A 15,616-nucleotide genomic window follows, 5' to 3' on the forward strand; every position below is an offset into this window, starting at 1 on the left:
CATTGCGAGAGGTTAAGGACCGGAGAAAGTTCGCAGAAGGAAAGCGATGTCGCATAACTAGTTACAAGGGTCGTAGTCTTCGTGGGAGTTCATGATAAAGCCATTTGAGGACAAATACTGGCCATCGGGTGATCTGGCTCTTGGATATGGCAATCTCATCATCCGTAGATAGACTAAATACAAGGACGAACCTGATTAGCATCATAAAAGTCCAGAAACAAAGCATAAAACAAGAACATACCTCTTTCTCGCGAGCAGACTTGAGATTAATGTGGAAGTCACGCCAAAGCTTATCGACTTCACCACTTCCAGTCATGCTGTCAAGGACATCATTTGCATTTCGCGTCCTCCGCTTGACGCTCATATCATTTCGTCGGAGGATCTCGTCGTCATCCATGTGGCCCGTACGGTCGAGGAAGTCGATTACCCATTCATTCAGATGGTAGCGCCAATGGGTGAGAGTGTGGGCGAGCTGGGCCCTCGCCTTGCATTGTCTATTGAAACAAAAGGAAGCGGTTAGAGGATGGGCTGGATCGAAATGACTGTCCAAACAAGACTTACTTTCCTAGGAAATATCGGACATTCTCCGGAGGAATGACATGGCCATCCCGGTCCCGCTCCTTTCCATCGTCGTTGTTATTAGAATCCTCATCACTGTTGTCGCTGTCCTCATTTTCGTCTTCCAGTGGCTCCAGAGTCTGTAGGGAATACGCTTTCCCGTAGAGCTTGATATCACTAGAAGCGGGATGTCCAGAGCGCCTGCAAGCATCGCAGGGATGGTTCTCCTCCGTGGGGAAGGCAGCGATTTCTATATGTGGCCGGGCCTGGAGGGCATAGACGAAACTGGGGTTCCAAACGGAGGAGATCAGCTGTGAACCAGCCCGACCTTTGACTTCATCTTCCAGTTTCATGAATGCCATCTTGTACATGTCGTCAGAACGAGGGAAGGCCGGGTTCAGTTTATTTTGCACCATCCAGCCGATGACGTCGCGGAAGTATTCCTTCGGCTGCTTGTATGCATGTCGGGTGAACTCGAAGGGGATCTCCTCGGTGGGCACGCCGAGATCGTTCACCTCGTCTTCCAGGACAAAGTCATCTTCGTACCGATCAAGATTCTCGTTGGGGTCGATGGTTGATTCTACGTCGCTGTCATCGTCGTGATGCCGCCAGAGACCACGAGTAGAGGGACTGGCGTCGCTGCCAGGTCGTTTAATCTCCTGCACATCTGAAATCTCTTCGTCTTCATCATCATCTTCCTCCTCGTCTTCTTCTTCTTCCTCATCTTTCACACCAGCTCGTCTGCGGCGGAGGGCTTCAAGGTGCTTCATTCTCTTGTCTCGGGCAGATTCGACATTCCGGCCGCGAGTTCGACTTTTCTTAACAACTACGCAATATTGGTATCAGCTTAAATAAACGCCTCGTATGCGAATTGGTTCCTACCTGAATCTTGGAGGTCCTCCAAATCCTCCTCGATATCAAGTCTGGCCTGTTTCGAGATGTGGCGAGGCGTGTGGGGAGCCTGGAGGGGTTCTTTCTCCTGTCCACGTCGGAGCCTCTTCACTGGCGAGGAGGCTAATGGTTTGTCCGAGTCATCATCTTCACTTTTGGGCACTACGGCTGGCCTTGCCACCCTGCGCCTTTTGGCGGTCGACGGGGCCACTGACTCGTTTGAATCGTCGCTGAGTAGAACAGGTGAGCTTGAAGAATGGCCACCTCGGGTAGATCTGCGCCGTTTGGCGACCGAAGAGGCCACCGGCTCATCTGAGTCGCTGGGGTCAATCGGTGGGCTTGCGGCCTTGCGCTTGAGTGTTCGGCGTGGCCGGGATAGCTCCTCCGAACCAGAACCATTTGTGTTCTCAGTTAGTTTCTTTGAGAATTGTAAGGATCGCTGTGATTTTCGCGAGCGGGGTTTCTTCGCATCTTGGGGGTCATCGAGCTTTTTTGGGCTGTGGATTACCACGTCGAGGTTGTCGGGTGGCGCGGCTTGCTTTCTCTTCTGGGAGGCGGGAATGATAGGTTCGTCTAAGGATTCATTGCCCGATTGATCTTCTGTAAACAGTTCGTCTTTTGGATTTTAGCTTTCTGGTTGCATTGGGGGGGGGGCATCACCGTACTCGCGGGTTTGTCATTAGACCTCATCTTGGTGGGGAGCTTCGGCCGTTTCTTCTCGGGTGAAGTGCCCGACTCGCTTTTGAGAGACTTTGGAGGACGGTATGTGCCCAAGCTTGGGTTATCGTATGTGAGTGTCGCATATCGGCTGCTTTGCTCCGGACTTGCATCAGCCGAAGGCGAAGCGGCTGTTGCAGCAAAGGTAAGTCGCGTCTGCTTTTTCTTCGATTTGCGGGGTGGCATTGCGAGTGGTCAAAATAACACAACAAGCTGGGTTAGAAGTCAGAGTGTCGGGTTAATATAGCTAGGTAGGTCATAGCAAAGACAAAGAAAAAAATACGTTCAAAGAAGAGTAAAGCTTAAGTCTGTGAGATCAAAGTGGGACCTTCGCCGTCGCGAATCGCGCGTTGGGAAGATCACGAGAGCACGTGATTTGTATACTTAGAAGATCAAATCATCTTGGGGAGCTTTGAAAGAAATCTTTGTGAAATATATTCTCAGCATAGAAAGATATCTGCCAGAGGTGTGCTTTTGTTGAAAAAGGGGTCGTTGTCTTGAAGGAGCATAACTGGAGGCGCAAGTGAGAGAAGCACGTGGTATAACTACATGTACAAATGCTCCAACCGATTGAACAGAAATATCTTTTAATATATTACATTGATAATTCCATCAGGGTTTCAGTTTCACATGCAGTTACGCACATTATTTGAACAAAGCTCCTATGTGATTATCCATAGAAGACAGGCCTGTTTTTATAGAAACATAAAAATGAGCATCAAAGCCATTCAGAAGATATTGGAGCTTCCCCAAGATATATAAAGCTCTAGAATGGATCTTTCTGCCCAAATCATGTTCCCTTTGCTACAGCGTTTTTATTTTAGCCTATTATTGACAAAAACTTGGAGTCTTATTGGCTCTCCCTTGAATTTACGTTTTTAGCCTATTCTCTAATTTGAAGACTATGTAGCATGTACCACTTCCTATTGCCTTCTGTTTCTTATTCAAACTCGGTATCTATAAAAGAACATATTGTAGTAGACAGGTACGTCTAATTAAATAGCCAAGATGCCCAAGAAATGTAATATCAACAGGATATAAGAAGTAATAAAAGGTTACTATTGTAACTCTACATCTCTATAAGGATAACGTCAGCCCTATCCCCAGGCTAAAAGAATCATAGAAGTCCAGTCGCTTATTATTTCTTGCTTGGTTAGTTTAGCGCCCTTCACAAATGTCTTAAAATCTACATACTATCAGCCTTCCCCATTTCCCCTATTGGTGGACTTGATTTCTCCCAAGCCACTGTCATCCAGCCCGCCGATTCGTGGAAAAGTCACCCACTTCATCTCGCCGGAACCAAAGCTTGAAAAATATCCTCGAACCCCAGTTCGCTATTACCCCAGGTGCGGCCCGCCCATGTGAGAAAGCTCCAACCCAATGGGAATTTGAATAAGCGAGAGGTACACTCTCCCCATGTCCCATTGACTCCAGATACCCCACCACTCAGCGATCCTGGAGACAAGGGCTCCCCATTATCCAGATGCCAAAATACTTTTAGCGCATCCGGGGTTTATTGATTCTGGGGATGGTCTGATCCACATGGCGTTTCTTTGCTCACATGGGGGTCTCAGTTTTGCCCCGGAATGCCCTTATCGTATCTTGTTCTTATATAGCTGCAGTCTCCGCCCACTCGGGTGCCCTCCTGGAGTGTAGCTCATCTTTAACTGTTCTCTCACACTAAGGGTTACAGTTGCTCATCTGCCACTGCCTTTCTTAAATATATTAGTGGTGGTGCTATCTGGTAAAGGTCTCCAACGTCACTGTTAAACCACTCCCACCCCACCCCATCAGAATGGGTCTCTTAATGAGCCGCAAGAGAGCGTACAATTGGTTAGTGCGCACAACCGTCTACTCCGAAGAACATACTCTAATCCGACTTTCTAGGTACATCTCTTGTGTTGCAGCATCATGCATGGTGCTTTACGGCTACGATGCATCTGTGTTCAACTCCGTCCAGGGCTCCAAGAACTGGCTGGCTTGGATGAACCACCCAAATGCGCAGACAATCGGCTCAATTAATACAGCATACACGGTCGGCGCTATCTTTGGTGGTTTCTTCCTGGGAGGACCATGTGCAGACTTCCTGGGCCGCAAGCTTGGAATGGGCATTGGTTGCATTTTGGTCATCATCGCAACCTTCATGCAAACATTCGCTCCTCGCCACAATCTTGCTTGCTTCCTTGCAGGTAGATGTATCATTGGTATTGGCCAGGGTATTGCATTGAGTAAGTTTTTGTTGATCTCGTCGTTTCAAACACATGAACTGACAGGGTTACTTTGCAGCTGCTGGCCCTATCTACATTGGTGAACTGGCTCCGTCAGAGATCCGTGGTAAGATCATGACTTTCTGGCAGATGTTCTACTCTGTTGGATCGTTCATCTGCTTCTGGATCAACTTTGCCTGCACCAAGAATGTTCCCCAGCTGGGCGAGTGGGACTGGAGATTGGTTGTTATTTTCCAGCTTTTGGTCCCTGTTATGATCCTTGCCCTCCTGCCGACTATCCCAGGCAGTCCTCGTTGGTAAGTCCCTTTTTGTAATTTACATTGATTCTGAGTAATTCTGACCATCACTAGGTATATTCAGAGAGGCAACAACATCGAGAAGGCTCGCGAAGCCCTGCAAAGAGTTCGTGATACTGAGGAGGAAGTCGAGCAAGAGCTGCTGGAGATTCGCGAGGCCATCGAATACGAGAAGGAAGCCATCTCTGGCAACTACTCTGCTCTCTGGAAGGACAAGTCTCTCCGCAAGCGCATGGGTCTGGCTCTGGTCCTCAATGCCGGCCAACAGATCACCGGACAAGGCTCGCTTAACTCATACTCTACCAAGATCTACCAGAAGGTGTTCACCAGCGGCAGTCAGATTGCTCTAATCAACGCTCTGAACGCCACCTTTGGAATTTTCTTCACCCTGAACGCCGTCTGGATTATCGATCGTTTCGGAAGAAAGTTCCTTTTGATTGTCGGTGGTATCGGCATGGGTCTCTGCATGATCATTGTCTCTGCCGTCGAAACAGAAACACCACAACTCGCCAACGGAGCCAAGTCAGAACCTGTCGGTATATCGATTGTGTTCCTTCTGTTCTTGTTCATCTTCTTCTGTAAGTTCCCTCTACTCACTATTTCCCCGCAAACGGAACTCCACTAACTTCATCTCCCAGACAAACCATCTTGGGGCGCAACAGTATGGATCTGGACGTCCGAGATTTTCTCAATGAACGTCCGCGCCCAAGCCGTGGGTATGGCATCACAGACTCAGAATATCGCCAACGCCATCGTCCAGCAATTCTTCCCAATTTTCCTCGACAACGAGGGCTTCTATGCCTTCTACATGTTTGCTGGTATCAACTTCCTACTTGCACTCTTCGTTTGGTTCCTTGTTCCGGAGACCAAGCAGGTTCCCCTTGAGGAGATCGATATTCTGTTTGGCGGTGCCAACCACGTTGCGCAGGGAGAGGAGGTGCTGGCACACCAGAAGGGAATTCAGATGAGCCACGAAGAAAACGAGAAGCCAGGTTCTGTTACTGTGGAGCATGCCCGGAACTAGGTGATTTGTGTCTATGTTATGATTTTGGTATACCAATTGAGGTGTCCGTGTCTGAAAATGTTATAAGCGATACAGACTTGTGTTTAGCAAGCAGTCTTTAATGCAAGTGCCCCGAGCGCGATTTATGAAGCCTATTTACTCGTTAGTTTACTACTTAATATCTCATGTTTGAGTAAGTAAAAAGTAGAAATGTTTAGCTGATCTATGTTGAACACTACCTTGACTGACTTCCGTAGCCCCAAAGACACTAACACTTTTATTTTTGGCGAATGAACCATCTACGAGAACAAACTGAGAAATAGATACTATTACCTTTATGCTTTAGCAAAATTCGTGGATCGTCTGAGCTACAGAACAACCGGACTCTCAGAATCCGGTCCAACTCGACAAAAGAGGGAATCGACCGGTATTCAGATTCCTGTCGCCGGGTGACACGGCGTTATCTTAAACCAAAGCCATTAACTCCGTTTTCTATTCTGCTATCGCCAGGCATTGTGACGCTATCATCGATGATTTGCAAATGACTATCCTAACTCCGCATGCTACGCCGCAAGGCGCCCCGGATGGTGCCTATCTATGGATTTATCAGTTTCCGTATAAAACCCGGCTGCTACCCCGTTTGCTCACACTACACGACCGCAGTCACCCTCTATAGCAGGAACTTTAACAATGGCCCAAACACCAAAGAACAAGGCCGCCTGGCTGCCTGGCTCCAAAGTAGCGCCGCTTCAAATCAACCCAGCGCCGTACACATCACCCGGGCCTCACCAGATTGTGGTGAAGAACAGTGCACTGGGCATCAATTCGGTCGACTGGGCTAAGCAGATGCTCGGCGAAGCCTTGCTAGGCCACATCAGCTATCCCTTCATTCTTGGCGAGGACGTGGCCGGCACCGTTGTCGAGGTTGGCGAAGGCGTAGAGCGCTTCCGTGTCGGCGACCGTGTTGTAGCTGCGGCTGCTGCCATATCCGTCAACAGCTCCCTCGAGGGCGGTTTCCAGCTATACACAGTCATCCGCGAGTGGCTGGCCGCACCGCTGCCAGATAGTATTACCTTCGAGCAGGCCAGCGTGCTCCCGCTGGCCCTCTTCACAGCCGCTCATGGCCTTTTTGACGCCGGATATCTGGGCCTTAACTTACCCACCGTGCCCGCACATCAATCCAGCAGCGGCAAGCGTGCTGTCATCATCACCGGTGGCTCATCCGCTGTTGGAAGCACCGCCATCCAGCTGGCAGTGTCCGCCGGCTACGAGGTTGTGTCGACGGCGTCGCCCAAGAACTTCGACTACGTCAAGAAGCTCGGTGCTACCCACGTGTTTGACTACAAGAGTGACACCGTGATCGATGACATCAGTGCCGCTGTCAAGGGAATCCACCTTGCCGGTGGCTACTCTATCGGCGATGGCTCTATCGACCTGCTGGCCGGCGTCCTGGCTAAGTACGAGGGCCCTTCTGTCAATAAAGTCATTGCTCTCGCTGGCGGCCAGCCTGGGGGCGCCAGTATTGACCCGAGTATCCAGGTCAAGTTCATCCTGCTCGGCCCGGACGCGGCCGGCTCTGACTCTGTCGTGAGCAAAGTCTACACGAGCTACCTCCCGGGGGCACTCGCCAACAGGCAGTTTGTGCCAGCACCTGAGGCGGTCGTTGTAGGCAAGGGACTGGAAAAGATCCAGGAGGCTTTTGGGATCCACATGCAGGGAGTTTCAGCAAAGAAGATTGTTGTGTCACTGTGAAGGCTAGTTAGAGATTTATATATGATTCGAATCTACTTAACCTAGCCGTTATCTACCCATCTACATAGTAAGGCAATATCAACCAAGCATCTTTATGCAATTTGTTACGGAAGGCGATCTAAGAAGAGGAAAAGGCTTTGATTAGGTCCTATAGAAACAAAAACATCTTGTTCAGGGAAGGAAAGGAAAGCAGGAGACGCAAGAGGGCTAGATACGAATACGAACCTGTGACTGTCCATAATCAACTTGAGGCCACTCCTGAATCTGGTTTTCTGTGGGGACGGTCGATCTTAATTATCATATAGCATGATGTTGAACCAGTTGCCTAAACTGGGAATGTATAAAGCAGCATGGTAATCGACAGGCTAATTATCTTGCGGTTTCTTGACTTTCTCACAGGCAACCTCAACATGCATTTCACAGCACCAGTTATTTTTGGAGTATTGCTCACTGTTGCCGCCAATACAGTACCATCCGAGCCGATGAAACGTGGGAACAACCAATTGTCATCACACCCAGAGCATGAGGCCATCGAGGTAATCGAGCTTCCACTACCTCCAGTCACTTCCAATGAGACCGAGGGTGGCTGCACACGTTTGGTCAATCCGCACGGGACTGGTTGTATAGGTGCAACCTCTTCTAATCTTCTGAGCGGGAACTTTCTTCCAGACGGTGATCATGTCACGGCTTCCTTGGTGTTCACTGGAGCCCCAGCTGCTCCAGATCCGTCCAGCATCTATACCGGCCTCAATTTGATTATTGTTCGCGTGGATGGAACATTGTTCCCCAACGGTGATGCATGGAAGTGTATCACCTGTGGGGTCCCAGTGGACCAGCAATACGGTCTCACCTCGACTATGGACTACCAGTATCCCCAGGCATTTACCGACGGTACTCGCGTTCTTGTGGGAAGTCATATCGTCGATTGTGGCACCGCACAGCTCGCCAGTACTGAGTGTACACCGGACAAGATCCATATCTATCCGATCCGGTGGAACACTTCCCCAGATGATTCCGGGCCTGGAGGGGACATCCGTGAGCTGCGAAAACACCCCGATGACGTTCATCTGCTCTTCAATGCCATGTCTCTCTCAGGAAAGATGATATCGCAGTATGCCTATTTTGCAAGGTTGGAATTCAACCCCGCGCCCACCACCGGAACACCTCTCACGCCGCGATACGATCTGGTCAATGTGACTGGGCTGTATGAACCGATAGGCACGTCTTTCTTTTCGATAAACGGGAGCGACTTGACCATCAACTCGAGTTCCATCTCAGTTGGAGAAGCACGCAGCCTGGGAGGACTAGGTGATCAGGTCGACTACGTGGGATTCCCTGCTGAATCCTGCAACATTGATATTTTTGGGGTCAAACTGCAAACCGGAAAAGTTGACCGGGTGACATACAGTCCAGAGTACGTCGATCCCATTGACACCTCCTCAGATGGTCGATGGGTAGTCATAATGGACAGCACAACTACCGATCGAATGATGTTTGTGGCGGGGATGCGGGGCGTACCACCTCTCATCGATACACTTATCACCGGTGCCATCTCATCCATCCGAAACAATGGACAACGGCGATTCTTTGCGCCGTGGCTTTTGGATCGAGAAGTTGCGCCATATTCAGAGGACGGCGGTTACTATGAAGGCCAGCAGATAAATGCCGCTGGTGATGGCAGTCCGGGAAGCGTGAATGACCCTTTCTGGAATGGAGGTGCCGACCCCCGATGGTCCCTAGATGGTACGAAGATTGCATACTTCCAACTCCTGACCCAAGCTCCGGATTGTGGCGGAGTCAATTCCGTACCATGTCCCACGTCCACTGCTCCCGGTGGGCGAAATGCGCGGCTCATGATGGCAACTCTCACCAGCCGCAAGCCCCTCCCAAGAGTCGCCGTGAATCCAGTCTCTGATAATGTACCCTGGGGTCAACCATATACCGCAGGGAGCGCAGGACCCGAAGCGCCCAGTGTGCCATTCGGCAATTATACTTTGAGTGGTCAAGTGAGCGGCCATGCCGATGTTTCCTTCACGGCCGACAGTGATGGCACTGCACTTGAAACAGTTGAGGCCACCTATCACAACTACTCCGACGATGGCCGCAACTTCATCGCAGGCAAGGAGAAGGTGACAGCGCTCTATCCCAATGCTACCCTGATTCATGTGGATTGGTTCTCGGACCTGTCCTCCACCGGAATTAGCAACAGTACAAAGGTCACAGGCCCCGGTGGGTTTCACTTCGACATCGACGTTCAACTGAACAAGTTTTACGCGAATGGCACTTTAACTACCACCGTTGATGGCGTGGCATACAGCCAGCCTGAAAATGGATGTTAAGGCTCTTGCGTGTATTGTTCACGTATCGGGTGAAAGTCAGAGGTGGAATGATTCTTCATGGTATCAGACACCGGGAATTCCTCGGCTGAGGATACTCGTGTGTCCCGTGTTATGATTTATATACGGATCCTTTGTATCTGGACTTTTCCTGCGCATCCATGGATGTAGTGTATAGACTTTCCATAGTGATATAGGACAAGAATAGTCGTTCGCCTATGCGGCCTCTGTCCTTGACGACCTAAGACTTTATTGATCTGATCTATTTGGACCAAGATGGTATTAAGGATGTTCTTTTTGGGTGTATACGAAGGGGGTAAAAAGCATACTTTGTGCACGACTTTTCTTATTGCTGGGTGCTGTTCGCTGTTGATTTCGCGCTTTGCGGGGTTGATGTCGTGACAACCACATTCTGAGGAACAGTACCTACATATGTACGCCATGGCGCGATCACAGGGTTTAAAGACGCAAAGCTAATAAATCAGCGCTATTTAAATGGCCTTGCACGTCTGACATCTGTTGTTTCTATACTTGCTTTCTGCATAACCAATATGTCCGCTGTTCAGACTATCACTGTGCCCACCCAGCCCGATATTCAGTATCAACCTGAATATGAAAAGTACAAGGAGCGTACTCGTCGTCGAAAGGAGACTGAGACCCTGCAGTCCACTTTGCCAGCAGGCTTCCCGCAGAAGTTAGTATCGTCACTGGTCTGGGAAGGAAAAGATGTTGAGAAGCGGGATGACTGGGTTTATCAGTTGAGTAATGATCAGCTGGATGAACTTGACGCGGCTTTGAAGAGCTTCAAAGGTGGGTAATTATTACCACAATATTAAGATATCATTGCTGATTTAACAGCTCTCAATCTTCCTTTGGGACATATCTATCAGTCGACTTTCCCCCTACCTACCCTCCGGCCTGTTCTTCGAGACATTTCGAAGGAGATCCACACGGGTCGAGGATTCGTCGTTCTCCGAGGTTTGCGCATCGATGATTACTCCCGAGAAGACAATATCATTATCTACACCGGTTTATCTTCCCACATCGGCAATATTCGAGGACGTCAGCAAGTAGCTCGACTGGAAAATGGCAATTCACCCGTGCTGTCCCATATCAAAGACCTCACTAGCACAACAGATAAGAATCTCATTGGGGCCCCTTCAAACACCCCTGAAAAGCAGGTTTTCCACACCGACGCTGGCGATATCGTCTCACTCCTCTGCCTGAATCGGGCCGCAGAGGGAGGAGAAAGTTATCTTTCTAGCAGCTGGCATGTGTATAACATCCTGGCCAAGGAAAGACCCGATCTTATTCACACTTTGTCCCAGGATTGGCCAGTCGATGGGTAAGAATCACCAAGTGCCATGGAAGCGTATTTGAAAATTAACACTGTTCAGCTTCAATAACCCGGCCAGGCCCTACACCCTCCGCCCACTTCTATACCACCAACCAGCCACTGCCACGACCCCTGAGAGGGTCCTAATTCAGTACGCAAGACGATACTTCACCGGATTCCTGGCTCAGCCCCGATCAAAGGATATTCCCCCCATCACGGAAGCGCAAGCCGAGGCACTCGATGCTTTGCACTTCTTGGCGGAAGAGCACAGTGCCGCGCTGGATTTCCAGAAAGGCGATGTGCAATATGTGAATAACCTTAGCGTTTTCCATGCGCGGAATGGGTTCAAAGATGAGCCTGGTAAAGAGTGAGTTCTTTTTCTTTCACGTGTGCTTTTGTTTTACGAAGATGCTGACGGTATGGCTATATTAGGCGTCATTTGCTGAGACTCTGGCTACGAGACCCTGAAAATGCATGGGAAACACCTCGGGAACTCCAAGAACGCTGGGATATAGTCTACAAAGATGTTGTAGAGGATGAGCAATTTTTCCCATTGGAGCCGACTATTCGCAAGAATGTCTGATCGTGAGAGTAATAGCATGATAAGGTCAAGTTCTAGTCAGCTTTAGCTTAGCATTTGAATTCAATATTCGGCTATATTTACACCGGTTATTACAACCATCGAGCTGATCGTATTCGAGCCTCCTGCGCGGCAATACGCGGTATCATTCCGGGGTACCGTTCCGTCATCTTAAATAGGATCGGCTTCACTGGCCATAAACTTAACATTTCAACGCCACGTCAAATCCTAAAATGCAAGAGAATACCCCGCTCTCGGACTAGGGCGTCGGGTATATGCAATATCAATACCTCGATCTAGATCCCTCTAACTCGGTGAATAGGTTCGCAAGCCACCATAGCCCTCAACAAACCTTGCGACCAAAATACTTGGTATAGACCAACCCAGGCCTAGATACCAGGACGGGCACTAAGTTAGGCACCAAGCCGTGCATTCTTGGCATTCCTGGGCGCGGAATCAAATGCCGACTGGGATCAAAGAATGCGGAATGAATCAACACAACAACGTGTGGGCTCGTAGTGCGGGGCCCCGGATTCCCCCAGACGCGACTATACGACGGCGACTTACCAGCCAAATATATTTAAAAAGAGCCTTTGTTCCACCATATCTTTGCATCATCCTGGTGGCCGCTTGTATCAATTTGAGGCCTCTCTGAACTATCCAAAATGGACCAGGAAAAAGTATACGATGAGACAGTCGAGGATGTCAAGTCCACGGATTCCGTGCCAGGCATAGATCCAGCGGCAGAGAAACGACTCCTACGGAAACTCGATATCCATGTCGTTCCTATTCTCATGTTTTTGTTCCTACTCGCCTTTCTTGATCGTATCAATATTGGCAACGCGCGAATTCAGGGTCTTGAAAAGGATTTGGGGATGAAGGGACATGATTACAATATCGCCCTGTTTATCTTCTTCGTTCCCTATATCCTTTTCGAGGTTCCTAGTAATCTTTTTTTGAAAAAGGTGTCACCGTCTTGGTGGTTGAGCGGGATCATGCTTTGTTGGGGTACGTTTGAACCGATATAGATGAAGGGACTAGGACTGACCTCGATGGTATTAGGTGTTGTTACAACATGCCAAGGTGTCGTAAAAAGCTTTGGTGGCCTCGTTGCATGTCGATTCTTGCTGGGTTTGTTTGAAGCTGGGTTGATGCCAGGTTGGATAGCCTTTGGTCCCTTGATTGCACAAGTGCTAATGTTACAATGCAGGCTGCATCTACTTGATTGCTATGTACTATAAGCGCCACGAGTTGCAATGGCGATTTAATATTTTCTTCAGCGCTAGTATTCTGGCTGGTGCAGTCAGTGGAGTGTGTATTGCCTGCATGATGAGTTGCTTATTCTATACTAACTTGTTCATAGCTTCTTGCCTATGGAATAGCCCAGATGGATGGCGTCGGAGGATACAGCGGCTGGCGCTGGATCTTCATCATCGAAGGTCTACTTACAGTACTCACTGGAATTGCCGCCAAATTCCTCATCGTCGATTGGCCTGAAACGGCTACATTCCTAAATGAGGAGGAGCGTGCTTTGCTGCTTCGACGTCTATCGGAAGACCGCGGTGAAGCGCAAATGAATCGCTTTGACAAGCCGGCAATCAAGCGCACATTCTCAGATATCAAGATCTATCTTGGGTAAGATTGAGTGGCTTTATTCCAAGAAAGCTCCCCACTAACAATGAGTCCCCTTTAGTGCTATTATGTACTTTGGAATTGTCAATACGGGCTATGCAACATCATTCTTCACCCCCACCATCCTGCGACAGCTCGGCTGGACATCTGTCCGAGCCCAAGTGATGAGTATCCCCATCTACATCGTCGCGACAGTAATCGCACTAGCTACAGCCTTCGTCAGCGACCGACTCCGCCATCGATTCACCTTCACATTGCTGGGATGTGTCATCGCCACAATTGGGTACGTTATTCTCATCTGTCAGGAGTCGGTGCCAGTCGCTGCCCGATACTTCGCCCTGTTCGCGGTCACGGGCGGTGGATACATGACGCAGCCGATCTTGTTGGGCTGGGTGAGTAACAACATGGCTGGGCACTACAAGCAATCTATCGCCTCCGCCATGCAGATCGGCTTTGGTAACTGTGGCGGTCTGGTCGCTAGCAATGTTTTCTTCGACTCGGAGGCCCCAACCTACAGGACCGGGTTCGGTGTCAGTCTAGGGATGATATGGATCGGTGGTGTGGCATGTATTGTTTTCTTCAGTTATTTATACCGTGAAAATCGGCTGCGTGAGCAGGGTAAGAGGGATCATCGGTACCATTGGCCCAGGGAGGAGCTGGAGAATGCTGGGGATGATCATCCCAGTTTCCGGTTTACTTATTAAGTGAAATAGAGAATTGAAACATATTCCGAAAGAGCTGTACGCCTATATACCAGTAAAGATGTATAGATGAATAGATGTATAGATCCATGGATATTAGCTCTGACTTGTCACCTGCTAAAGTTGGGTTTTCACAGCACGTTTATACTTTCCACGCCTTATGGCCAACCTTGGATGGTTTATTCCAAGGTTAATTCAATTTCTTCGATTTCCTTTCCTATTCGTCAAGATGAACCCTCTTCCCTGGGATAGTTGCCAAGAGCATCCATGGATATGCCATGATCAGCGTCGCCCTCCCGATATGACGTAGTACGTTTCACCGGATTTTTGTACCGCCATTAACCTTATTCTTATTATTTGTGAAATCCTCAAATTCCAACCGGTGAGCTCCAATAGTAGATCAGCCTATGTTGTAGGTTCATATGCATCCGCCGATCATGACCCACGAAAAACTTGTGGGGGAAGTATAGCGACTAGCGACTACTACGTGTTAAATGACCATGGATCACTACATATGTAGGGATCCAATGATACTACAACAGGCATGTCTCCACGAGTCCCGCGGAGTTAGGTGGTATATGCCCAGCCAAAATAATAATTAGTTACTGATATGTTGGAACATATTTAATCAAAATCAATCCCTCTCCACACCCCCTTAATCCTCCCATCTCAAATAATCTCGGATGCATCGACATCCAGAACAATGTCGAGAACACAATCTCCGCATAATAAGCACGTCCAATCTGTGACTTCCGACTATCCATGGAGATCCGACAACCCATTCGGTCCACCTCAAATACCACGATCCGTATCCGTCCCCAGTGGCATCAAACGATTGCGAAACACACTATCAAAACTATCGCCATCCGCCCTCGCGGAAAAGGAACTCCTAAAAACGAAGAACCAGTACAAAACCCCCCTGACAGAGAGAAACGTCGACACCTTGGTCACCGCGCAAGAATGCAACGAGGCATACAAGCCCAATCTACACTCGCCCGAGATCCAGGTCACTGAATGGCTACAGCGAGTCTCCTGAGTCTCTGAAAGTACCTTTTCACACGAAACCAATATGGGAACGTGCACAAGCATGAGGATGTGAACCGTCAATGCGCATACGATAGAGTTCCGCTAGGCCTTTTCTCGAACTTTCCTCGACACTCTTTCCCCCTCACCCTCCCGCACTCCAGTGCACTCGTTGGATACCAGGAAACTCAATCCTGACACTAAAGTAACCTTTTTTTGGGGGGGGCAGAAAACTGACCCGTCATCGGTTGCTCCTTGGGGAAATTCACCAACCCCTGGTTACTGAGGTTATGCTTGGCGTTAGCGTCATGATTTGCTGGGTATGCATGCCGACCTCGAGCGTTATGCTCCGCCTTTTTTTTTTGGGAATTGGAATTGGGAAAAGTTGTACAAAGTACAACGTGCATGGTGTATACATATCTAAATAATGTGTAATGTGTGGGTTATGGAAGATGATGTTTACGCGACTCCATATTGTACTTGGTTTCAAAGGTTATTATTGACTTGTAACTAATTGTTCCTGATATCCAATGTACTACATCGTATTCAAAAGATCTTTTACC

At 48.9% G+C, this 15,616-nt stretch overlaps 7 protein-coding genes across 7 annotated transcripts; 6 read left to right on the forward strand and 1 right to left on the reverse strand.

Moving 5' to 3' along the window:
- Window positions 1–158: 158 nt before the first annotated feature.
- Window positions 159–2,352, reverse strand: N7471_002967 (uncharacterized protein; the record flags this gene model as incomplete). Its single annotated transcript, XM_057275687.1, has 5 exons — window positions 159–173; window positions 242–494; window positions 562–1,384; window positions 1,441–2,064; window positions 2,115–2,352. The coding sequence occupies 5 exons, from the start codon at window positions 2,350–2,352 to the stop codon at window positions 159–161; spliced, it is 1,953 nt and encodes a 650-aa protein (XP_057140325.1).
- Window positions 2,353–3,961: 1,609 nt separating this feature from the next.
- Window positions 3,962–5,714, forward strand: N7471_002968 (putative MFS sugar transporter; the record flags this gene model as incomplete). Its single annotated transcript, XM_057275688.1, has 5 exons — window positions 3,962–3,999; window positions 4,054–4,394; window positions 4,453–4,690; window positions 4,745–5,268; window positions 5,329–5,714. 5 exons carry the CDS (start codon window positions 3,962–3,964, stop codon window positions 5,712–5,714), a joined length of 1,527 nt encoding a protein of 508 aa, XP_057140326.1.
- A 669-nt stretch (window positions 5,715–6,383) lies between these two features.
- N7471_002969 (zinc-binding alcohol dehydrogenase family protein) lies at window positions 6,384–7,445 on the forward strand (the record flags this gene model as incomplete). The annotated part of the gene is made up of 1 exon (XM_057275689.1): window positions 6,384–7,445. One exon carries the CDS (start codon window positions 6,384–6,386, stop codon window positions 7,443–7,445), a length of 1,062 nt encoding a protein of 353 aa, XP_057140327.1.
- Window positions 7,446–7,855: 410 nt separating this feature from the next.
- On the forward strand, window positions 7,856–9,784 carry N7471_002970 (uncharacterized protein; the record flags this gene model as incomplete). Its single annotated transcript, XM_057275690.1, has 1 exon — window positions 7,856–9,784. One exon carries the CDS (start codon window positions 7,856–7,858, stop codon window positions 9,782–9,784), a length of 1,929 nt encoding a protein of 642 aa, XP_057140328.1.
- Window positions 9,785–10,332: 548 nt separating this feature from the next.
- On the forward strand, window positions 10,333–11,700 carry N7471_002971 (TauD/TfdA family dioxygenase; the record flags this gene model as incomplete). Its single annotated transcript, XM_057275691.1, has 4 exons — window positions 10,333–10,591; window positions 10,640–11,126; window positions 11,179–11,484; window positions 11,550–11,700. 4 exons carry the CDS (start codon window positions 10,333–10,335, stop codon window positions 11,698–11,700), a joined length of 1,203 nt encoding a protein of 400 aa, XP_057140329.1.
- Window positions 11,701–12,362: 662 nt separating this feature from the next.
- Window positions 12,363–14,033, forward strand: N7471_002972 (allantoate permease family MFS transporter; the record flags this gene model as incomplete). The annotated part of the gene is made up of 5 exons (XM_057275692.1): window positions 12,363–12,705; window positions 12,760–12,855; window positions 12,908–13,008; window positions 13,061–13,332; window positions 13,391–14,033. The coding sequence occupies 5 exons, from the start codon at window positions 12,363–12,365 to the stop codon at window positions 14,031–14,033; spliced, it is 1,455 nt and encodes a 484-aa protein (XP_057140330.1).
- A 700-nt stretch (window positions 14,034–14,733) lies between these two features.
- N7471_002973 (uncharacterized protein) lies at window positions 14,734–15,066 on the forward strand (the record flags this gene model as incomplete). Its single annotated transcript, XM_057275693.1, has 1 exon — window positions 14,734–15,066. One exon carries the CDS (start codon window positions 14,734–14,736, stop codon window positions 15,064–15,066), a length of 333 nt encoding a protein of 110 aa, XP_057140331.1.
- Between the last annotated feature and the right edge of the window lie 550 nt (window positions 15,067–15,616).

This window comes from Penicillium samsonianum (assembly GCF_028829775.1).
Source record: "Penicillium samsonianum strain IBT 33392 chromosome Unknown utg000002l_segment0_segment0, whole genome shotgun sequence".
Taxonomy (NCBI): Eukaryota; Fungi; Ascomycota; class Eurotiomycetes; order Eurotiales; family Aspergillaceae; genus Penicillium; species Penicillium samsonianum.